This window comes from Pogona vitticeps, chromosome 13 (genome assembly GCF_051106095.1).
Source record: "Pogona vitticeps strain Pit_001003342236 chromosome 13, PviZW2.1, whole genome shotgun sequence".
Taxonomy (NCBI): domain Eukaryota; kingdom Metazoa; phylum Chordata; class Lepidosauria; order Squamata; family Agamidae; genus Pogona; species Pogona vitticeps.
Window position 1 is genome coordinate 13,580,001 of NC_135795.1, and position 25,837 is coordinate 13,605,837.

At 40.3% G+C, this 25,837-nt stretch overlaps 1 protein-coding gene across 10 annotated transcripts in view; it reads left to right on the top strand.

The window, feature by feature from the left end:
• SYT17 (synaptotagmin 17) overlaps window positions 1-25,837 on the top strand; it is a 108,830-nt gene that overhangs the window by 67,051 nt on the left and 15,942 nt on the right. For 3 of the 10 annotated variants that reach the window (XM_078381253.1, XM_078381254.1, XM_072982949.2), the window contains exon 8: window positions 16,349-19,575. The exons of the other annotated variants lie outside the window; for them this stretch is intronic. In XM_078381253.1, coding sequence (XP_078237379.1) covers window positions 16,349-16,545 — 197 coding nt within the window. In that variant the 3' untranslated portion in view covers window positions 16,546-19,575. Of the gene's footprint in view, window positions 1-16,348; window positions 19,576-25,837 lie in introns of those variants that run through there. 10 annotated transcript variants of the gene reach the window in all.

Below are 25,837 nucleotides of genomic sequence, written 5' to 3' on the forward strand. Positions count from 1 at the left end.
GGGTGGATCTGTTTTAGTTATAAGAACATTTGCACTCAATACCCTGAATGCTGAAAACAAACCGTATTTGATGTGTGATGTAATCTAAGTAGGTTGTTCCTACAAATTTTCACAGGGTAGCTTTGGTTACTTTCTACTTGTTCAGATGGTTGCTCACGGCTAAGGTGAGTTTTCTTGATGGAACTGAATCCAGTGGAACTGAAATCAGACAAAACACGTACTTTCCAGAAATAATGTTATGGGATTGTCTGGGACTGTCTTTTTGGGTGAGAAAGAGAGAAACAAAAAAATATATAGCAGGACCTTCTTGCTTGCACACTGCACAGCTCAGAAATGAACAAAATATGTTTCTGAATCCCTTTGAGAACCTCTGTGTGACTGCATCATCCGCATTTAAGGCTGGCTACAAATCTGCAAATCCAATATATTGCCTTTCAAATCATGTTGTATTAAAACTTAATAAACCTTGGGTTCATTTTATTTCCCTCTGGATCACTGAGACTCTGAAGATTACACATTTTGCAAACTTCTGCAAGCAATGAAGGGTAGAAAATTACTTTTTAAAAAGTTCATAAATTTTAAAAAGTTCATATTTTTTTTAAAAAAAGTTCATAAAATCCTGGATGCTTAAAGTAGTATCTGATCAGGGACGTGGTGGCGCTGCGGGCTAAACCGCAGAAGCCTGTGCTGCAGGGTCAGAAGACCAAGCAGTCGTAAGATCGAATCCACACGACGGAGTGAGCGCCCGTCGCTTGTCCCAGCTCCCGCCAACCTAGCGGTTCAAAAGCATGCAAATGCAAGTAGATAAATAGGGACCACCTCGGTGGGAAGGTAACAGCATTCCGTGTCTAAGTTGCACTGGTCATGTGACCACGGAAGATTGTCTTCGGACAAAACGCTGGCTCTATGGCTTGGAAACGGGGATGAGCACCGCGCCCTAGAGTCGAACACGACTGAACAAAAATTGTCAAGGGGAACCGTTACCGTTACCGTTAAAGTAGTATCTGGAGCTAATTTGTTTCTGCTTTCGCCAGCTTTGACTAGAGCTCCAGTGATAGCCCCATCCGAGAAAAATGAGATCTGTTCCGTTTCATCCATGCCTTTTGACATCTGGATTGTTGCAGTGTCTGCATTGTTTCCCAGCACAATCTAAAGTGCAGGTTTTGGCCTGTATTTGGGGCTGGGTGTCTGAGGGTTGAGCCTCACACAATTACATCATCCCTTTATCAGAGGTGGATGTCGTGCGATTTGGGGGTTGAATGTAAAGGCCGGTAAATGGAGTACCCAGCTGGCTGGGGGAAGGGGTGCAATGTTTACCCTGCATCATTAAATTGTAAACCGCCCAGAGAAAGCTCTAACCACTATGGGGCAGGCAGTGTATAAGCAGCACACTTTGCTTTTTTGGGGGGCTGAATGTGGCCCATTGGGATTCCAGTGTAGTTTTCATGCCGCCCAATAACTTTCATATTTTTAAAAGGGTATTTTTGGATTAGACCAGACCCAGGAGGAGAGTGGGGGGCAAATAGCCTTTAAACGGCCAATTGTGGCCCATCAGAGGCTTCTGGGAGGATGACTGACCATCTTGTGACCATTTGCACAGGGTACTGGAAGTGTCCTGGGGCTCCTAGTTTAAAAAAAATGACCGGGTGTCAAGACCCAGGAGTCGATGAAAAAGGCCCTCTTTCTCCAGGGGCTCCAAATGCCCACTTCATCCTTTATGAATCAAGTCCTAGAAGAATTAGTTTATTTATCTGATTTATATCTCATCCCACTTCCCCCACCCCCACCCCAAAAAAACCCTGGGAACTCAGGCAGTGTATAATAAGATTAAACAAGTAAAGCCAAAAGGAATTAAAATATGAAAATACACTTAAGCTAATTGTGGTGTTGAAACATTATTGAATTAAAGCCAACCTTTGAAAGACACCACTAAAAACACAGGGCACGCTCGCACGTGTATCTTCAAACGACTCTTTTATGGCAGCCCGACAGTTTTCCATAAACCCACCTGAGAAAAAGAGCCCTCTGCCTTGAAAGGGTGGCGTAGGTTTAGCCCAGAGAGGACGAGGTTGGCAGCAGCGGTGGCAGCTGTCCTCAAATACCAAAAAGGAGAAGATCTGCGCTAAGTTGCCCTTACATCCTCTACCCTTTCAAAGATTTATTAAAAAGAAAATATACACAGGCTTATCGCAGTTCCTGGATTTTGTATTAAATGCTAGCCGACAGATCCAGTTTCACCCAGGTTAAAATCCCAGGAGCCCCGCTCTCGCTTGACTGGCCTCTCTCTTCCCTGTTTATCCCTTTCTGTCTTTCGCGCTCGTCTCTTTCTTTATCTTGGCTCTTATTCAACTTATCCAAGGACTATCGACCCCAGAACCTGCCATCATCATGGCTCCCAATGAACACACGTTTTAAGCCCTGTTCCATTCAGAAATTGTGGCGTAATTCAAAACATTTAGATTTATGAACACAACTTGCTGAATGATGATGTTCTGTAACTCGATAGGCCTGGGGGGGGGGACTGCACCCAAAGATTCTCAAACTGATTTATGTGTATGCCAGGAAGCCTATATTGTCACTCAGAACATCCTCCAAATGTTACAAAAATGCATCAAGCTATTTAAGACAAAATAATTGGCGTGCTTCCAAAGTGTTTTTGTGGGTGCCCCCAATTCTATATATCAGTCAGATCAGGCCATCTCAAACACATTCCCTTAATTTCTAGAAAATCTATGGAGCCATTTATGAAAAACTAACTAGGGTAATCCCTAAGGGCCACCATAGCGATTTCCATGCTTGCCACGTGGCCTGAGTCAGACCGTGCCAAATCTGCTCTCCAAATGTGTTGAGAATCTGTTCACCCAATTTTGTGTGAGGCAATAACAAATGGACAGACAGATGATGAAACAGAATTATATTGATTCCTTCCAGAGCTTTCTTGAATCCTTTATATCCTTCCCGTCCACGAGACGTCACTTCCGCTCGGGGGGATGACCAGCTAGGAGCGAACCCTCCGTATCGCCTAGCAAGGTAAAAAGCTATTAAAATGCATTTCTTTCTTTAGAAGAATGTTTTTTTTATCATAAATCCTTGGAGAGAAGGATAAGGAAGGCATATCGCTGATTAAAAGCCTTAAGGACTATGTTTTTTTAAAGTTAAAAACTACTTTCACTTTCATGGCCGATTAGCTACTGGCGTTTTCCAGCTGCCCTGCTCCTAACGAAAAGCCTGAAACAACAATAATTATTTTTAATTAGAACTCTCTATGTCAAGGAGGAGGGATAAAACTGCCAAAACCCCCTCAGATCGCAGTTTGGAAAGATTGACGACACAACCAACTGAAGACGATAGGATGGACGAGGTTACAAGGCTTATAAAAGATCTGTCTTGTAAAATGTCTGAAGGCTTTGACAAAACAGAGCAAAGATCTAAGTCCATCGAAAGAAGCATCACTAAGCTTCAAGATCAAATTTCAGGGGTGTCACAGGAGTTAAAGGACATGAAGAGCAAAATTAGGGACCTTGGTGATACAGTTCAAGGAAATAAAGAAGAAATTGTGTCCATGGCTCAGCAAATTTCTGATACCAATAAAAAGCTTATATTTATGGATGATAACCTCAGAAGGTCTAATATTAAAATAATGAACTTCCAAGTGCAACAGGGCCGAGATCTCAGAAAGGAGATAATGGCTTGGATAAACTCTATAATGGACACGCAGCATCTGATTGAAACAGATATAGAAAAGGCATATTTCCTGGGAAATCCAAGTAGTCTCGGTATTAGACCAGTGGTTGTGAAGTTTTTGAATCATACAAAGAAAGAACAATTTTTAAAAGCAATCAGACAAAAACAAGACCAGCTGGTTTATAGGGACAGAAAAATTCAGATTTTCCAGGATTTTTGTAAAGAGACTGCGAAATGGCGAGGATCTATGCAGCCGGTTACAGCAATTCTGAGGAAAAATAACATCAGATATCATTGGGGCTACCCAATTTTTTTGAAAATCTGGAAAGACAAGATTTTGTTTAAAATCCACTCCTGCGAGCAAGGTTTACAACTGCTGAAAGATTGGAACATTTATGAAGGAGAAAGTCAGGAGTTAATTCCAACCACAAGCAAAGAACTAGAAGGCTGAACCAGAAGGAAGAAGATGGACCAGTTTTTTCTTATATTTTTTTATTATTCTATCTTATTTTTTATATCTTTTATTTTTTTTCCTTTATCTTTCTCCTAATAAAATCTTTCTTATATATATGTATGTGTGTGCATATATATATACATATATATGTTTCTCTCCTCCCCTCTTTCCCCTCTTCTAATTTTTGAGGTTCTTTTTTGTTGTTTTTAAAATAGCTTTATAGAATAATACCATTTATTTATTTTACTCTTGTTCTAATCATACTAAACACACTAAATTTAGATAGTAAAAGGGGTAACAAAATTAAAATTACTAAAAATTAAATATAAACTCTTTAAAGGATTCCAGTAAGGGGAAGGGGGGAAGGAGAAGGGTATTCTTATTCTTATTTTTATTTTGTTACTATTGTAGTATTAAACATTAAGTAGAAATGCAAAAGTTAAATGAAAAGATCAGAGGCAAGGCTCCGGTCATGGTTCCGCCGGACGATGGTGGCGTCTCCCCCCCACCTTTTTGCTCATGCCAGTGGTCATGGCATGGGACCATGGTGGAAAGGATACGAATGTATATGTTCACAAAATTGGTGAAAATCAATTATGGGGTGTTGTTTTGTCTGTTTTATGTTGTTGGTGGGAGGTAAGGTTACACACGGGACCTATTGGAAAGAAAACTTTTGAACACATATGGGTAGAAAAATAAGACTTGCAACTTTAAACGTTAAAGGCCTCGGATCAACAGTGAAAAGAAGAAGAATAGAAGCTTTGTTGAGGAAAAACAAGCTGGATATCGTCTTTCTACAAGAGACTCATCAATCAGAAAAAGGAGTCAATGAGTTAAAGATGAACAATATCGACATTTATGAAAAAAATTTTGGAACTTCTAAATCTAGGGGTGTAGCAATTATAATTTTCAAAAACTGCGAATTTAAAGTAGAAAAGGTAGTAAAAGATTGTAATGGTAGATTTATAATAATGCAAGGTAAAATGGGGTTGGAAGAATATACTTTGGTAAATATGTACACACCTAATAATAAACAAGGTGAATTTTATGATTTGGTTTTTAAAGAAATGGAAAAGGTAAAGAAAGGTTATGTTATTATGGCAGGAGATTTCAATATGGTTATGGATAAGATAAAAGACAAAACTGCATACAGTCGGAATGATATTTATCATAGAAACACAATATTAAGTAAAAAGATAAAAAATAACCATTTGAAGGATATTTGGAGAGAAATGAAAGGTGATGAAAAAAGATATACTTATTTTTCAGTTGTGCACAATACTTACTCTAGAATAGATTATATATTTACATCTCAGGATTTAATTTCTAAGATTGTTGATACTGAAATAAACCCTATTAAAATAACAGATCATGCATTGATGTTAATAGAGATTGAAATAAAGAAAGATTATAAAGACTCCAAAAGATGGAGAATTGATAATAATATTCTGCAGCATCCAGAAATAATAGAAAAGATAAAGAAGGAATGGCTAGAATTATGGACAATAAATGAAACAGGAGGTGCTAAGCCAGGCCTGTTGTGGGACACAATGAAAGCAATCACAAGAGGAATAATGATAAGAGAATCGTGTAAATTAAAAAAAATTAAGGAGGGACATGTGAAAAAAATAGAAGAAGATTTGAAAAACTTAGAAAATAGATTTTTTACAGAAAGAGATAGAAGAATATTAATAGAAATTCAGGCCAAGAGAAAGGAATTAGATAATATAGAAATAGAGAAAGTTCAAAGAGATTTGATGTATTTAAAGAGACATTTTTTTGAATTTAATAACAAAAACTCAAAATTGTTAGCTAAAATGTGTAAAAATAAAAGAGCAAAAAATTCAATAGGGATAATTAAAGATCAAACAGGTAAAAATTGTAATATAATGAAAGAAAAATTGAAGATTTTTCATGAATTTTTTCAGAAACTATACAAAGGAAATAACATAAAGAAAGAATGTATAGAAAAATATATAAACGATAATTTAAAAACTAAATTATCAGAAAATGATAAAAGAATATTAGAAGAAGAGATCAAGGAGCAAGAGATTGCTGAAGTCATAAATAAATTAAAAAATGGTAAAACACCAGGTCCTGACGGATTGGGTCCAGAATATTATAAACACTTTAGCACCATTTTAATACCTAAGTTAAAAATGATTTATAATAAGATAATGGAAGGAGAGACAATACCAGCTTCATGGAAGCATTCATTAACGATTCTCATTCTAAAACCCAGTAAGGATCAAACAGATCCGGGATCCTATAGACCTATATCTTTAATAAACCAAGATGCTAAGATTTTTACCGCTATATTGGCAAATAGATTAAATAGATTTATAGCAAATTATATTAAAGAAGACCAATGTGGTTTCATTAAGGGTAGACAAATGGACAATTTAACTAGACGAGTTTTAAATATTATACATGAAATAGAAAAAGAAAAAATAAAAGCAATGATTTTATCATTGGATATATTTAAAGCCTTTGATTGTGTTGAATGGTCAACACTAAAACTTCTTATAAGAGGTTGGGGATTTGGTAAAAAGTTTAGAGGTGTTATAGATCAATTATACTTAGATAATACTTCAGAAATAATAGTTAATGATGGTATAACGGAAAAGATCTTTCTAGGCCGAGGTACTAGACAAGGCTGCCCACTTTCACCAATATTGTTTTGCATGATTATAGAATTATTAGCTAACGCAATAAGAAATGATAAATTAATTAAAGGAACAGGTAAAAATGAAATGATTAAAATTAATTTGTTTGCTGATGATTCCTTACTGACTATTAAAAATCCATTAGAGAGTATGGAAAACATTAAAAACCATTTAGAAAAATTTGGGGAAATAACAGGTTTAAGGATTAATTGGCAAAAATCACAAATGATGATGTTTAACTATAATATACAGGAGCAAGACATGTTTGTGAATAAATATAGCGTTAAAATGTGTAATCTTATCAAATATTTAGGTATAAACATAAGTAGAACAACTCAAAAATTAAAAGAGAATAATTTTAATAAATTAAAAAATGAAATTAAAGATAAATTGCAAGAGTACGCCAAATTGAAACTATCATGGTTTGGGAGAATCGCTTTAATTAAGATGAAAATATTACCGAAGATCACTTTTTTATTTAGGATGCTCCCAATACGATTAGAAGAAGAGGATTTTAAATATTGGCAGGGATTAATTAATGGATTTTGTAATCAAGGCAAAAAATCTAGAATAAATAAAAGATATTGGTATAAGGCTCAAAAAAAAGGAGGTTTAGGTATGCCCAATGTTAAAAATTATTATATAGCAAATCAATTAAGAGTTATTGGAGATATTATATTCAATAAAGAAAAATTAATTTGGTGGGAGATGGAATCTTCAGAAATAAATGGAAATGCTGAAGGATACTTGTTTAATATACTAAAGAGAAGTTCAATAAATCAGATTAAAAACCCCTTTTTAAGAAACCTGTTAAATATTTGGAATAAATATAAAGAGAAGTTTTGTCCCTTAACTTCACCATTAAAACTAGTGACTGAGACAGAAAACTTTCCTACAAATTTAAAGGATTTAGTAGAATTATTTAAGAATAAAAGGGTTGCAAGATTGAAGGACTGGATGGGTAACATGAGATCGAAGGAGTTGATTATGTCTAAACTGCAATCTAATAAACTATCATGGTATAATCTTATTCAGTTAGACACCTGGACAAAGGATTGGTTGAAAACTAATGGTAAATGTAGAGAACTTACTAAGTACGAACAATTTCTGTCATCACATGAAGATATGCAAGATACAACTTTGAAAGGAATAGTAAGTAAAATATATAATATAATTTTGGAACAAGAGGAAAAAGAATGGGGAATAGAAGGTTTAAAATTAATTTGGGAAAACGATTTAAAAACAGATATTAAAATAGAGGATTGGACAAAAATGTGGAGGATGAGAGTGTTAAGATTAATGTCAACAAGAATAAAGGAAAATTTTTTTAAAATCTGTCTAAGGTGGTATTTGACTCCTGTAAAATTGAATATAATAAATCCAACATACTCCAAAGCATGTTGGAAATGTGATGAGGAAATTGGTACGTATTTTCATATGTGGTGGGAATGTAAAGTGGTTAAGAAATTTTGGGAATTGATTTTTAAGGAAATGTGTGATATATTTGGTAAAGATATTGATTTTAATGCCAAAATTGCTTTATTGTCAATTTTTGATAATACAGATCTGGACCATCACTCGAAAGAATTAATCACTAATTTTATGACAGGTGCTAGAATATTAATAGCTAGATTTTGGAAAGACAAGAATTATATTAAAATTGAAGACTGGTATTGTGAAGTATGGGACATTGCATTAAATGATAAATTGACTATGGAACTTAAAATAAAAAGAGGGGAAATAAGATGTAACAATTTCTATGATATTTGGGGTAAATTTGTGGAATTTGTGTTAGTGAAAGGAAGGGGGAAAGCCTCTAAAGAATACTCAATACAATTTTGGAGAGGTAATCTGTAAGAAAAAAATTATTATAGTAAATAGAGTCCCGTGGGTATGGGGTGCACATTAGAATTTAGTTTATAATAAGCACTATTACTTGTATTTTTTTTGTATTTTTGTTATGTATGTGTTCTTTTGTGTATTTTTTTTTTTGTGTATAAAATAAAATATTAAAAAAAAAAAAAAAAATATATCCTTCCCGTCCATTTCTGTGCTGAATTTAGAGTGGTATTTTTGACCTATAATGCCCTTAATGGTTTAGGACCTTGATTATTGTCAGAATGTCTCTCTCAGAGACAATCAACTGCTCTTTTCACCCACTCCTCTCAGTCTATGCCGCTAAAAGTGGCCACACAAAGGGAGGCCAGAAGGGGGAAGACAAGGAATTGGGCTTTCTCGGTGGTGGCCCCCAGTCTCTGAAAGAGGCTTCCAGTGGAGATACGGCAGGCTTCTTCCTTCAGGAAGTTGTTGGAAACAGAACTATTCAAATCTGCCTTCAACAACTGAAACGTGCAGATGCTATTGATTTTATTTTTTCTTTATATGCTCTTTCCTGTTTTTTTATGTAATTTTTAAAAAAATTCTTTATTGTCATAGGTAAGTATATGCAAGAGGAGGCAGTAACAATGATGCATGAGGCGCTCTGTGTGTGTGTGTGTGTGTGTGTGTGTGTGTGTGTGTGTTTTCTCCCCTTGCTTCTAACAAGGCCCAAGGCTACTGGGTCCAGTGCTTCTAAGCAAAGCTTGCATGACTGTGAAATGCCAAAATCATTTTAAAACTTCGCTTATATTTTTTCCTTTCCCTCCGTGCCTGGCACAGACCCTAACCCAGAGTTTCGTTAGCCTGAGGAAGGCCACAAGGACAATGTCAAATCACCCCTGTTCTCGACATTATGGATTGCAAATCATAAGCTGCACATAAACAGAATGGTCAATTATATAAAAGGTTTATAAAACATTTTTTGAAAAACAACAGCACTCACCAAAAAAGGAAAATGTTTAAATATATGTTAGGAGTCCCGGGGGGGGGGGGGATAAATTTGTGTATCACTAGATTGAATTGAGATAGGCCTGGGATTTTTTTTTTTTTTTTAAAAGCAAAGAATAGATTTTTAGAAATAATGAAATGTGAAATATTTGTCATTCAGAGAGTTTCAAATATTCCTTCAATGACAAACTGTTTTTTGTTGGGAGATGTAAATCTACAATAGTGGCTACCTTTGCATGGATATAAAGCCTAGAAACATGAGGCAGGTTATTCATGCCTTTTTGATAATCCTTCACTCTGTGTGTGCGGATGTGCCCATGCATGTGTGTAGTCTGCTTCACAAAGGAAAGCCACTAGATTTGCACAGGGAAGTTTTGCACAAATTGCAGAAACCTCAAGAGGAAAAAATTGCACAAAACTACAATAGTAATTGCAATGCTCTGGTACAAATATAGAAAGAAAACTTAGTCCTAACCAAAGTAAACCTACTGAATGGACAGAATTTCTTAAGAGAACACCTAAGTTGCCTTGATTCAGTGGATCTCCTCTAGCTGGGAATAACAATTGAGTATAGCCTTTAAGTACAAGCTGGATTCCGAAGGGGCAGAGGAACCAGAGACCAAATTGCTAACATGCACTGGATTATAGAGAAAGCCAGAGAGTTCCAGAAAAACATTTACTTCTGCTTCATTGACTATGCAAAAGCCTTTGACTGTGTGGACCACAGCAAAGTATGGCAAGTCCTTAAAGAAATGCGAGTGCCTGACCACCTTATCAATCTCCTGAAACCTATACAGTGCTGCCTCGCATAGCGATCGCTCCGTATAGCAATGAAATCGCTTTGTGATGGAGTTTTTGTGATCGCAAAAGTGATCGGTTTGCGATGGTCCCTATGGGGTATTTTCACTTTGCGATGATCGCAGGGAAGCGATCATCGCAAAGCGCCCATTTTTGCACAGCTGATCGGCGGTTTCAAAATGGCCGCCAGGTAAACAAAATGACCACCTGCTGTTTTCAGGCATGGATTCCTCGTTTTAGAGGCACCGAAAATGGCGGCGCTATGGAGGATCTTTGCTCAGCTGTGAGTTTTAAGCCCATAGGAACGCATTGAAGGGGTTTCAATGTGTTTCTATGGGCTTTTTAATATCTCATATCGATGTTATTGCTTAGCAGCGATTTTTTCGGCACGAATTAACATTGCTAAGCGAGGCACCAATGTACGTGGGACAGGAAGCAACAGTTAGAACTGGATATGAACAACTGATTGGTTCAAAATTGGGAAAGAAGTACGACAAGACTGTATATTGTCTCCCTGCTTTTTAACTTATATGCAGAATACATCATGTGAAAGGCTGGACTGGAGGAATCCCAAGCCGGAATTAAGATTGACGGAAGAAATATCAACAACCTTTGATATGCAAATGATACCACTCTGATGGCAGAAAGGGAGGAGGAATTAAGGAACCTTGTAATGATGGTGAAAGAGGAGAGTGCAAAAAATGGTCTGAAGCTCAACATGAAAAAAACTAAGATCATGGCCACTGGTCCAATCACCTCCTGGCAAATAGAAGGGGCAGATATGGAGGCAGTGACAGGTTTTACTTTCTTGGGCTCCATGATCACTGCAGATGGAGACAGCAGCCACGAAATTAAAAGATGCCTGCTTCTTGGGAGGAAAGCGATGACAAATCTTGACAGCATCTTAAAAAGCAGAGACATCACCTTGTCAACAAAAGTCTGCATAGTCAAAGCTATGTTTTTTCCTGTAGTGACATATGGAAGTGAGAGCTGGACCATAAAGCAAGCTGACCGCTGAAGAATTGATGCTTTTGAACTGTGGTGCTGGAGGAGGCTCTTGAGAGTCCCCTGGACTGCAAGGAGAACAAACGGATCCATTCTAAAGGAAATCAAGCCTGAGTGCTCACTGGAAGGACAGATCCTGAAGCTGAGGCTCCAATACTTTGGCTATCTCATGAGAAGAGAAGACTCCCTGGAAAAGACCCTGATTTTGGGAAAGTGTGAGGGCAAGAGGAGAAGGGGATGACAGAGGACGAGATGGTTGGACAGTGTGATCGAAGCTACCAACATGATTTTGACCCAACTCCGGGAGACAGTGGAAGATAGGAGGGCCTGGCATGCTCTGGTCCATGGGGTCATGTAGAGTCGGACACGACTGAATGACTAAATGACGATAGCCCTTAAAAGGGTCAATGAAACAGTTTTTTACCTGCCCATGAAAGAACAAAAGGATAGCACCGTAAGACTTTCCTTACAGAGGAATAGGAAGCTCTAAGACTGAGGGGCCACAATGGTGAAGGCCTTGTGTTCTGTCACAACCTCCTTCAATTCAAATGTGGTGGAGTAAGCAGGACATCATGACTGCTCTTTTCCCATCTGATTATTCCCATGTGGATGGTGAAGGATAACTGCATAGCTCTTATGTCCTTTCAGCTGTCATTATTTTGTCATAAGTATAAAGGCAAACACCCTGAATCTGCACAAAGCCAAGGAGTGACACAGCATGAGTCATTTGCGAACGCATTCTCTAGGCACTCCAGCAGATTTCATTTTGATGCTAATGCAACATGGAGAGAACTGGTAATGCGTTTTGCATCATTTCCCTTAGTTTTCGGGGCTTTTTACAACAAGCAGCTAATTAAGCCAGCCCCCTCTCTTTAGATGCCAAGTGGAAGATTTATTTGTACATGTTTGCTAAGTGTATTTTTGTATGTGTGTAGAGAAGAAGAAATAGCAGGCTGTTGTGGTTTCAGATATAACATATTATTTTTTACCATATCACCCTGCCCAGGCAGTAATGGGAGTGGAAGCCAGCTTCCCTGAAAAAGCACTATTGACCAGGAAAAAATTTGTTTCTTTACCTTTTAGAGGCATTATTTCAAAACCTGTTGATGCTTTTCCTTTGGTTTCAATAGGACAGTTTGCACCTAATGATAAATCAAGTGTAGGAATAGCTTTCAATCCAAAGGTTTATTCAGTTCTAGAAGGGTTCTTGGGTATCACCTTCTGTGGTGGGTGGGGCCAGAGGCAAACATTGTGGTTTAACATGCCATATTTATGGGAGTTAGACAGAGTTCTAACTCCTGTCCTCTGAAGATGCTGGCCACAGAGACTGGCGAAACGTTAGGAAGAAAGACCTCCAGAACACAGCCAAACAGCTCAAAAAACCTACAACAACCATCGGATCCCGGCCGTGAAAGCCTTAAAGAACAAATGCCATATTAAAACTTCTATTACTAGTAACTAAGGCTTCAGAATGGAATTTCAACCATAAAGAATGAGGGGAAAAGAAACAAAAGCTGGAAAATAACAAAAGCTGGAAAATAACCAAACAATGATTCAATGATGAAAAAATAGTCTAGGGAAATCCTTGGGAACCGATTTGGATCCTATGAGACTAGATTTTATTCTGGAGCTGGAATTTCTCCATGCCTGTGCTAAACTAGTTTAGCATTATGTGGACATCCAGTACAGTTCCAACTGGGCATTTTCATTTCTGTTGTAAATTAAGCACAGTTTAGTGTGTTTGATCCTGAGAAACTGTGGTTAACCTAAACAGTAGTTTGTTGAAACAAGCAAACTGTAGTTGAGATTAATCGTAATTTGTCAGGTTCAGATGTCAATGCAATTTGTGCTTAACAAAAACTGTAGTCAATCAAGTTGTTTTAGAGATAACTGCACCCCTCAAAGTGCAATTCTTTCTGGTGACCTTTTGTCTCTGGGCCAATGGTTTTCATCCCAAAATAGTGCAAAGTATGACGATGTGTTCTTCATAGTATGTAGCCAAAGATAGTTCCCACTCTCGTAAAGGGTTAAGAATAATTGGTTTGATGACTGTACCTCAGAAATTATTTTAAACATTTTAAGAAGCAGTATCATCCCTTATTTGTGTGTGGGCAAGAATTTGTTTTGTTGTCATCATCATCATCCTAAATGCACTTGTCCAGCGTCTTTTTCCCCAGGGGGTCTTTATTGTACATATTGGAGTAACATTTTTCAGCTGTGTCATGGCTGGAGAGCTGGGGGTTGTGCTAATGGCGCTGTGCGCTTCTTTCTCAAAAGGTCTTTAACAAGTAATGTTGAGCACTAATGACCCAGTGTACAGCCTGGCATGCGCCTGATGGTTTTTCCACAGATCAAAAGCACTGATAATCATCACTCAGATGACTCATATCTTGCCAGCAGTTGGGAAAACGAAGGATTATAGGAACAGCATTTGCTCTTTAAAAACAAAACACAACTGTGGTGCTGCTTTGGATCTTTTCCCAGCACACTTACCTATTGCATGAAAACAGATTACACACCTTGCATCATTCAGGGCAGTAGCATAGTAGTAAATATTGAAGAGCATCTGCTCATGATGAGAGTCACCATGGCCACCTCCCACCAAGAGAATCAAAACATGCAGGCAGATGTCTTGATTACAATCAATAAATCAACTCTAACTACCGTATTTTTCCATGTATAAAATGACACTTTTTCCTAAAATAGAGGAAAAATTGAAGGTCATTTTATACACGGAAGTAAGGGGGAAGGGATCAAAGCCCTTTGATTTCTGCTTTTCCCCCTATACTTTCTTTGCAAAAAGCTGCTTTCCCCCTCCACTTTTTGCAAAGAAAGTGGAGGAGGAAAGCAGGAATCGCTTTCCCCCTTCACTTTCTTGCAAGGGAAGTGCTTTCCCCCTCCACTTTCATTGCAAAAAGTGGAGGGGGAAAGCAGCTTTTTGCAAAGAAAGTGGAGGGGCAAAGCAGGAATCAAAGCCCTTTAATCCCTGCCTTCCCCCTCCACTTTCTTGCAATGAAAGAAATTTTGGGTTAGAAAAGGGGGGTGTCTTATACACAGAAAAATATCTCCACCAGGAGCAGGTTTTCTGTAAAGTCAGTGGCCCAGACAAAAACAAAATACCTTCCATTACAACATGATGAGCTGATTGGTGCTAGAAGACGTTCCACCCTCTGCTATTGGAAAGACTACAACCGAGCTCATAGGCAACAGGAATGCCTGAGGGAGGTGGTAGAGGATGTTGTGGTCCCGAGAACCTTTAACATATCTGCCCTGACATGATAAAGCGTAGTGGGCAACTTCTGAGGGTTTTCGTGGCCTTTTTCCAGCTGCAGGACCCTCTGGAGGCCACATTGGTCTTTTAGAATAAAACTAGAAGGGACTGGAAAGTCATCTGCTTTTTTCCTAAATTTCTAGGGGTTTTTTTAACATGCTTTTCTTTTGCTGAAATAAAGGGCATAACTTATTTTAGAGGATGATCAGGTCACCTTATAGGGGCGCAGGGCGCTTCCCCTGTTCTTGTGTGGGGCTTTTTGAGAGAGAAAAGGGGAAAAAATGCTTTAATGGGAAAAAAGCCTCTTTTTTTCCTTAGAGAAAGAGCTCCAAAGGCAGGAAAATTGGCCTGATGGGGAGTTTGCAGCCCACAGATTGATTGAGATCTGCTTCTGCTCTTCAGTTTAGCTCCTTTATGCCACTGAATACCCCTTTTGCTGCAAACAGCCTTGCTATTTTTGGCGTGAGTGTTGCTTGCCAGGAACCTGTGTTATGGCCCCAGGCAATCAGTCGGGGATAAACACTGAATAAGAGGAGGAGACGACTCTGAGCCTGGATGTAGATGCAGGCCCTTGTTTTCAGTCAGTCAGGGTTTAATCATTGTCATATTTATTGTTATTGTATTCCACAGTCTGGGCAGAAGGCAGGCAAAAGGAGTAGGGTTCACTCACCCAGTATACAATAATCTTGTGCATAAACATCATCTGGTCACAGCAAACAACAGCTCTAGAGGACTGAAATAGGCAAGCAGACAAGCGAGAAGTAAAACAAGATGATGGGAATACTACCCCCCCAACAAGAAAACCCGCCAGGACCTTCTGGCCAAACAAAATACAGCATACGCTCATTCCAACAGTTTGTATCTATTCATATTAGTGTGAATATTATGTAGTTGATGGAAGGAAGGAAGAAATTTTGAGAAACACAGCTTAAAGAGTTGGGCAAATGCTGGTCTAGTCATTCTCTCAGTGGCCACACAAACTGTGTCATGAGATGATAGGAAGAAAATGTATGTGTACATGTATGTTGCTTTTAAACTTGTGGTATCCTGGAAAATGGGATCAGTGCAGGCTGGAGTTTCAAAGGGGAATGTTGCACACGGTTTCCTCTTGTTTTCATCTGTACACGGATGTCCCTTAACACACCAGGAATGCTCTGGTCCATCCAAGAGCAAATAGGCAGAGAACTGGCTGCCCTACAGATGGTTTGGATTCCAGCTCCCTGGTCATTAGTCATACTGGTTGGGGTTCATGGGGAATGTAGTCCAAAATATCCACAGGGCACGAGATGGTTTGCCCCTATCAACCCTTACTTACTCCCCTGGAACTGACATTAAGATGACAGCGCTAACTTTAAGTCTTTGTTCTGCTATGTTCTCCTCCAATCCTAGATGTAGGTTGCTGTTCAGTTTATCTTAGTATGAATCTATTGACTTTTTAAAAGAGAGTCATTTCTAGTTTCTGGCCTTGTTCCAGCAGCTATGCTCATTTCTCTTCCTCCGATTTAGCCATCATGGGTTTCTTTGAAACATCAGAGAAATTTCATTGCATTTGAAGACAGAAATCCCTGAGCAAGAATTGGTTTTGCACCATGCATGCCACTTTCTCTAAGCTTCTTCTCTCTCTCTCTTTTCGGTCACATTCAGTCTACGGCCACAATGTGAAAAGCAGCAATGACTTCATTGGAAGAATCGTGATCGGCCAGTATTCCACAGGCTCTCCGGAGTCCAAACACTGGAGACGGATGCTCAGTTCCCACCGCACCGCCGTGGAACAATGGCACAGCCTACGCTCCCGGGCTGAATGTGACCGCGTCTCACCAGCTTCTTTGGAGGTGACGTGAGGATGAAAGGAGTGACTCAGCTAGCCAACTACTGCAGAAATCGAGACCAAGTCAAAGTCATCCATGCACTTGTACATTAACTACCATGGAATTAGAAGGAACTTTTACAACCACCAATAATCCAACACTTGTGTTAGCCTCCATGCCTCATCCAGCTTTTCCTCATGCACCCCACTGTTTATTTTCTCAGGACCACAGACAGAGCAGCTTGTGACATCCTACTACTTGCATAAGCCACTGCATCTCATCTTAATGTTGCAGTGTAGGACAGTGGAAACTATTCCGAATCTGAAAGGCTGTCCATGGATATATTTTCAGAGTTCCTTTGTTGCCTGCTCCATTGTTGTCTAGTGCAGATCAGAGACTGGTCAATGGTGAAAATTGCTGAGTCGCATAGAAGCTTTCCAGTCAGTTCTCCTACACTTGAACTCCACATGCCCATGAGCCAATGTATTGGAAGATGTCAGTTCATGTGTGCGCTCTTTGGTGAATGTGCAAGCCAGTAGACTAGAACCTAGGACACTTGTTTTAGCAGTAGAGCATAGGGTGCAACCAGTCTTGTCTAAACCCAGTCTCTTGTCCTTGTATGAGCTTAACAAAATATAATGTGCACTTTGTGTCCTGAGCTTGTCAGTGGAATAGGAATGGAGGTCATCAGCTCTTTCCTTTTCAATCTGACATGTCAACGTTTTATCACATGGATCCAATGTCATGCCCCTCAAGAACCTCTGAGCCATGTAATGAGAAGCTGTATTCTGAAACTAGCTTGCCCTTGAGTAGGCCTGTTTAAACTCAACTAAGCACCTTTAGGTGGAGAAAGCTGCCTGAGAATTGGGGGATCATAGCCTGGATCTAGAGTGCCATATGGTCACAGTGGTCTGATATAGATGAGTGGCATTATTTGCTCCCAAAGATGAAGCTCCATGAATGTGAGGTGAATGTGCAAGATTCCCGTCATAGAAGCGGTGGAGGATACCTGTGGAAACCTGGTGTGGGCAAGCTCAAGGGATTTGGGGCCAATTTCGTGGCCCTCATCCCCCTCCATTAGCAGCACAGAGTCTGAAAATAGCCATTTTTAGCCTTAATTAAAGGTGGCGGGAAGAAAATAAGAAGTGTGTGTAGGGGCATCTCCAGTTTGGGGTTTTTAATTCTCTCCAGTGGGTGGGACTTATGGGACACCACAATATGCAAATTTTTAAAAACCACTTGCTCCTGGAAGCCTCTAGGAGCAGAAAGCCACCAATTTTTGTGTTGTTGGTTTTGTTAAATCATTTAATTTGAGCCCTTCTGGGGTCAGCCCATCAGCCACCCTGTCAGTATACCCCATGGGTGTTTAGAGCGTGATCTTCCAAAAGTCAAAGGGAAGAGATTGTTGACGTTTAGGTCCAACAGTACCCTACCCCAAAGAACAGAACTCTTTTCCCAACAATGCCTCACTAGAAGAGCTGTTCTTAAAAGCAGTCGTTCTTGCTCTTCCGTGTTTGTATGTTTTGTCCCACCTATCATTTGATCAAAGAACACCAGTCCCACCAGGATAGAAACCAAGAGCCCATTTTTGCTTCCTTCTTCATTGTTTCGTTCACCAACATTTCTTTATTCTACCATGAGAACATTGATCAATAATGGTAAGTTTTAAGGTCATTAAAAACTGCAGTAATATTGTTGGGATTAAGTGCAAACAAGAATAGTACTTCTAAAAGTAGCTGAAAAGTGCAATAAAACTGCCTATATATAAATTTACTATGGTAATGGAGAAGTTCAAAAATAATAAATTTTAAACTGCATGCCAAATTTGTAGGAAGGTACAAGGACTGAGGGAAAGTGAGTTCTGAGTTCCAGCAACACTAGTTTTATAACTTATTGGTAATATGTTTACCAGTGCTTGAGAATGACTGCTTCAGAGATCATATCTGGGCTAGAAATGGAAAGCATCTCGCTGACTTTTGGGGAAACATTTTTGTCAAAAAATCTCTCGTAAGGGCCTTTGAGGCAGCATTCACAAGGCCTGAGTCCTTGTCCGTTTCATAACACAGAACTTGTGATAATCAAGGAAAGATGACTTTGCCACACCCATTCTTCAAATCCCAGTGTGTTGAACTGTTCTTGTTCATATGTCAGCAAATGGCTGGCTTTTTAACTCACTATATGTAGAACATGTATTGCATTATGTACATATCAATGTTGTCTTACTCCAGTGGTGGGCAAAGTGTGGATGTTGTACTCCAGATGGGCTGAAGGGAGTTGAGAGTCCAACGGCATCTGGAAGGTCACACTTTTCCCACCGGTCTTAAATTAACCCACCTTGTCTGAGCCAAATGTATGGAAATTTAATGAGTATACAAATTGCTTCTCATTTATTGTAGACGTCCTAAGATTGTTTTGTTCTAGGTATCAGTTTTGGACGGTATTAAAGACCTGATGGAGTTATATGCTGCTTTTATACCCATTAATAACTCTCCCTGTTTTATGTTGTAGGGCTTGAAAATACCTCTGCATATCTTTAACAGCAGCCAGAATAACATTTAAGATTTAAGTGGAAAAGTTTAAGATACCAGCAGACTATTTTAAGAGCTTGGACATTTTATGGATTAAGTTGTTAAGTATTAGGAACATTGGAATGTGGCTTAAGGTAAAAGTAACCAATATTAGTTAAGATGGTGGTGTCATTTAGACTCGACATAATAGTCTTCTTTGTGGAGGCTATTTATTTTACTTACTTTATTTATTTTACTTAGAACTCTGGCATTCTCCCCCAGAATCCTCCCATAGGCTAAGATAGGAAAGTATGCGGAGATTTAGACCCTCTTTTTCCCCCCTTTTCTGATACCTTTTTTTTAATACTTTGCAATCAGAATATTTAATGGTCTTCAGTAATATAAACATGAGGGAAAGATTTGGACAGAAAGAGTGACTGATTTTTTTTTAATGATAAAATTTGGATCTTCTAAGGTGCAATATAACTATATGGAAATTAAGTTATTGTGGTTGTTAATTTGGATGTCGGTAATAAAACGTTTCTTCAAAAATGAACTGAAACAATACATTTTATCTTACAGTTGGAGCATTTGCATGAACATGTTCATCAGTAGATTTATTTTAGAGTTTTGAAAAGCCTTGTTATAAGAAGACGAATATATGCTATAGTGATGTAAATATGTAAAAGTATATACTTGTATAGTTATATGACTTCAGTGTACTTTAAAACCATGGTGTTTTTCCAAAGTGGCAGATGAACTTAATCAGATATCCATTTCTGTCAGTTCTGCTTGATGATTCTGTGCCTTCCATTGCATACAGCATGCTGTCTGAGGAGGCTTATTTAAGGCAAAAGAAAGTTCTGTTTCTGTTAAATAGGAATGAAGCAATGCTTGAACCCAAGCACACACAGAGACATAATCGAGCCCTTGCATCTTCTGGATCTACAGTAAGCAAGTTTGCTTCAACTTCCACATGACAGCCCTACAAATTTTTGAAGATGGTTTTCCTAGTGCTTCTCGGTCTTTTCTTCTCTCTTCTCATTCAGCAGTGCTCTTTGATGAGAACCAAGCTGGAGGAGAAATGGAATAAACTCACCTACAGGACGACTTGCCTGGCTGGCTGGCTGGCAGGAATTTTGAACTGGGCCATTCCACACTGTCACTTATTTCATGTACGACCAGTGTAAGCTTTTTCTCTCACTCTTCTCCTGCTCCAGTAAAGTTTGGGCAAAGGAGTTGAGCAAATGGAAAGTACTTCTGTTAATATTATATTTTGAGATAGCTCCATGCATATAAGATAATATAAATATCTGAGCTCAATGGCTGTGTGAAAATAGCAAAAAGGGTTGGTGGCACAGAGGCATCTGGAGATTTGGAGTACTGTTTGTGAAGGCTTGTACCAACTAACACTTGTCAGCCCATAAGATGCCACAAAATTCTTCATTTTGTTTTTACAAGAGATTTGGAGTAGTGGATCCTTTCCTCCGTTAGATGAGTACACAACATTTGTTCCTCGAGTTCACCCCTCCACCCCTATGGTCTCTTCAATGGTTTGGGGATTATAATCCATTAGACTCAGTGAGCGAAGTTGAGGTTGTGCGCCAACAACATCTAAAGGGACCAACTTGGGGAAAGCTGCCTCCAGTCCCTTATTGAACAAATGTCTAAAACAAGGAATGGGTCACTTGTTGGGCTGCAAATCCCACTGGCCCTGGCCAGTGTCGCTGATAATAAAGAAGAATGGGAGGTGTAGTCCAACAATATCTTGGAGAGACACGTGGGGTATACACTGACTGGCAGCAATTCTCCAGGATTTTTTGGCAAGGAGTCCTGTGCAGTGTCCCTAGGGGTGACTGGGATTTCAACCCCAAGACTTTCTACCTGTAAAGCAGACGCCCTGCAAGTGAGCAGCAGCCCCTCCTTGCAAGGGGTTCTGCAGAAGGAAAGAGAGACTGGGAGAGAGGGAGAAGCTCTACCTATGGAGCAAGGTTCAGAGTTAAACGGTCTGGGTACCAATATTCAGTAGCCTGGTACACATTCAGTTCAGTAATATACTATAGCGCTAGAGTGGGCAGTCTTTCTGGGCCTGAGGGTCCTTTTTTCAGATTTCCAGGCAGTCTGAGAGCCGCACATCTAAGAGGGAGGGCCTTCATGCAGAAGGGTGTGGCCAAAGGCTCATTGACATGTTTTATTCTGGTTTAACTTTTGTTTGTTTTGTAAAGGTCATTGCAGTTTACTAAAAATGGGTTTAAACAAACAAACATCCCCAAAAGCCCTCTCGTTTCTTGTTTTTAATGGTCACAACCCACAGAGGCAGTTTTTGTCAGCTGAGGCACACGGTCAACAGTCCCAAATCAAAATCAAGGTAATGCTGGAAATGGGGGAGGGTGCAAGTAACCAAAGAGGCAGGAAAAAGCTGTGAGATCTACAAAGTCAAGCCAGGCCAGTATCTACCACAAACCTACAGTAATGCCCAGTCCATGAATCGGTGACCAGGGTCCAGGTGCACTGGATGCAAGAACAGGAACTGATAGAGAGGCAGTCCCTTGTGTGTCACCATCTTAAATTAATTTTTGCGTAGCTGGCCTGCCAGAGGGCCACCGTGTGCTCAACTGCAGGCATTTGGCCAGCTGGGGAAGGAATGCAGTTGTGGTTTTTTGCCTGCTGGTCTGAGGAGGAAAAGCTTTCATCAGAAGGCTGCCTACTCTTGAGGATGCCTTCTCTTCTGAGGAGGCTTTGTCAACAGCTGCAAACCTCTGTCCCAGCGCATGCTTTCAGCCTGCATCATGTTCATGGTCTGGGAAGCAATCCAGACTCCTCTTGGGGCTTGGCTGCAGACTCCCCACTATTTGGGTATCCCAGGCTCCTAGCCTGTGTGGATCCAGAGTCTGTGGGACCTTGCATTGACTAATGGTGGGTTCTTCTTCATAGCCTCTGTGAATGCACACAAATGGGTTAGACTGCACCTGCTCAGGACTCCTCGGAATTTTCTAGACCTTAAAAACGTGATTAGTAGGACGTTTCCCCGTGGCGTGCATGCTACGCCCACCCATAATACCTCAGTTCCTTCTTGCCGCTGCTGAGATCAGACTCTTTCGCGAAGTCTTTTCAATTGTTACCTATTTCATGGTTTTTGATTCTGGTCTGGCTTCTTGACTGCCGTTTGTGATTTCTGGAGTACTTTGACCTTTGGACTGGCTTTGTTTACAATTACAATTGTCGGATTTGGATTGGCTACCTTTTTGTGTTTTCTGGATTACTGACCTTTGGACTGATTACCATTTCTGATTTGGTTTATGGACTTTATCATGATTTTCGGCTTCTAATCTATTTCGGCTTCTGACTTGGACTGGCAATCAACGTTTTCCCGTGAGTTCTTCTCTCCCCCCCCCCCCCCGCTTCTTCTGTTCCTGTCAATTTTTATGGCCTTGTCAGGTCCCTTTAAGCACAGTACATCATGTGCTAATAAGATCCCCTTCACGGATAGACAGGACCACTGCTTATTTTGTTTAGGGGAGAGGTACCAGACCCACTCCTGTCTGGAGTATAAACAGTTGACCAAGCCTGCCTTTAAGCTCCGCTTACAACAGCTTCGTTCATACTTGTGGGAGAAGTCTTTAACACCCTCGAGCCCGGCAGACGTGGAACCTACCTTGACTCCTGGTCCTCCTACTCCTCGTTCCGAGCCTGCTGCTTCATCGGCTCCTGCCACCCCTTCTCCGTATGCTTCTTTGAAAGCACCTAAACTGAAAAAGTCTTTGGCATCGTTGTCGAGCTGATATCAAAATTGCCATCAGTAAAGGATCCTAAGAAAAAGAAAGAAAGCAGAAAAAGCCTAAACAATCTCCTAAATCTGCTCATCCTTGGGAGATCCCTCCAGTCCAAGTTTCTCTTCCGTGACCAGTACTCGAGGAATTATCCAGAGAGTTACCAGATCCAGACTCTTTTTCTGAAGTGGGCAATTCTGTACCTGCAGCACGGGCTCAGGCTTCAGTAGCGATACCAAGGCTATCTCCCACTCATGTCCATTCGGAGGCTGATGCGATCTCCAGCACGGCCTCAGCCCATTCAAGCCCTAAGTCAATCAGGCAGGCAACAGTAATTCAACTGTTGAACTCGGAGGTGTCACCACAGCAGTCTCCTCCACGTAAACGGCTGGCTAAACGTTGACACATCTCTCCAGCCCAACAGTATACTCAGCATCAGGAGGTTATATTTCTTCCTCGTCCATCTCGACATCGGGCGTTCTCGGATTATGAGGAGCCTTTGTATGTAGAGGTCAATCGAAGGGGTGATCGACATCTATACCATGGGGACAACCTCAACCTCGATCCCTACAAATTAATGCCGGCGATTATGTAAGATCCCAAAGAGTGTGTTATGTCTGTGCCACTTCTTCTGGATCCTCCTAGTCGTCCTCTCTTCCTCAGTGTCGACATCGAGCTCATTATCAGCTTGACCCTCCGCCATCAAAGCCGGCTTCTAAATGCCATTTATCTCAGCAAGACGTTCCTCAACAAGCGGTCCATCTGTCGGAGCGTTCTCATGTCCCTTCAGTACCGTCATCCTCGGTATTGCAACCGAGAGCATCTCACGTTTGGTCTTCTCGTCAAGGTGCTTCTTCTAAAAGTTCTCATCCACCTGAAACAGATGCTTCAGCACCAATTCCTCAAGCTCCAGCCCATGTATCAAAAAGTCATTGTCACTCACCTGGTTTTCATTCCAGCTATGCTGGACCTCATAAAAGAATCATGGAATCAACCGTCTACATCTCTTCAGATTTCTAGGCATGTTGAGAATCATTACAAAACACATAGCAGTGACACTACTTTCCTCACTAAACATCCCGCACCTAATTCTATTATAATACAATCTAATCAATCACGGGATGGAAACCTGTCAATTCGAACCTCTTAATGAGGGTGAAAGAGGAGAGTGCAAAAAACGGTCGGAAGCTCAACATCAAAAAAACTAAGATCATGGCCACTGGTCCAATCACCTCCTGGCAAATAGAAGGGGCAGATATGGAGGCAGTGACAGATTTTACTTTCTTGGGCTCCATGATCACTGCAAATGGTGACAGCAGCCACGAAATTAAAAGACCTCTGCTTCTTGGGAGGAAAGTGATGACAGCATCTTAAAAAGCAGAGACATCACCTTGCCAACAAAGGTCCTCATATCAAAGCTATGGTTTTTCCTGTATTGATGTATGGAAGTGAGAGCTGGACCATAAAGAAGGCTGACCGCTGAAGAGCTGATGCTTTTGAATTGTGGTGCTGGAGGAGACTCTTGAGTGTCCCCCAGACTGCAAGGAGAACAAACGTATCCATTCTGAAGGAAATAAACCTTGAGTGCTCACTGGAAGGACAGATCCTGAAGCTAAGGCTCCAATACTTTGGCCATCTCATGAGAAGAGAAGACTCCTTGGAAAAGACCTTGATGTTGGGAAAGTGTGAAGGCAAGAGGAGAAGGGGACGTCAGAGGATGAGATGGTTGGACACTGTCATCAAAACGGCCAACATGAATTTGACCCAACTCCGGGAGGCAGTGGAAGACAGGAGGGCCTGGCGTGCTCTGGTCCATGGGGTCACGAAGAGTTGGACACAACTAAACAACTAAACAACAACAACAACCTCTCTTTCTCTAGGGTTTTTGTCTTGTCCTAACTGGATAATTCCTTTTGTAGAGTCATAATACATGTCAGATGCAGAAAGCATTCAGTGCCAAAATGGCCTTCATTTGTGACATTTCAGTGAATGGCATGTGGCTTACACAGCTTTTTTCCTCTTTGCTTTATCCCCACAACAGTCCTACCAGGTAGGTCAGACCGAAGGTGATTGGCCACGGTGACCACCACTGTAACCCACTGCCTACCTCGCTGTCTCTCACTGTAGCGCTGCAATCTTTACAGAAGGCTCCATTGGTCTTATCATTCAACTTTCTTCCATCTGGCCAGGATCATACCAAAACATACGACACAGTAAAAAGGAATAGGATGCCAACGCTGGCTTTGTCTTCCTGATCCTCTCAGCTAATTTGACTGCTCTTGGTGGAATTCCGTTTTTCTGACAAAGCTGTTCATGTCACTGGGGTGCCTGAGGGCCTCACGGCATGAATTAGTTCTTCTTTTCTGCTTGCTATGGAGTCAAAGTGCATTGACCGACCGCTTATTTCCCAGTCACCCCTGTAATCCCTTTCTAATAACCGCTGACCTCCTGCTCTTTGCTCACCAGCCTTGCAGCCCAAAAGATGTTAACAGTGGCAGGCGGCTTGAAGAAAAGGGCGCCCCGTGTCAAAGGTATCTCAATTAATGAGAACAAAGTCACTTTTTTGGTGGAATGAGCATTGATTTGTAGTTACTTCTAAAAATTACTTTAAAAGGGAATTTCAGAGGCATCTTGGCAGACATTTCTCAAGTTTTATCCCTTTCTCTTTTCCATTGTGAGTTTTTTTAAGTAATTAAAACTGGGCCAATAAATTTTCAAACATCAAAAATAACAAACTGTAACAAGCAGCATATACAAATTCATTTTAAAAAGTAACTTTTCAAGCTCTGATCAGAGGTGATGATTATCAGTCTTGCTGGAATGAGGCACTTCTGAAATTCCATCCGCTACTTAACCCCTCCCCCCCCTTTGCAAGTCTTTGCAAGTTAACCTTGTTTAAGGCTCATGGAACTGAAATGCATCCTCTTTCCTTCTCTTTGGTGTTTGATTTACTGACCTGGAAGAGCTGTAGATTCTTTCTTGTTCTTGGCATTTGCGACCATTCAGAAATGCACTGTTTTTCCCAGCCAAAACAGGGTAATCTGAAGA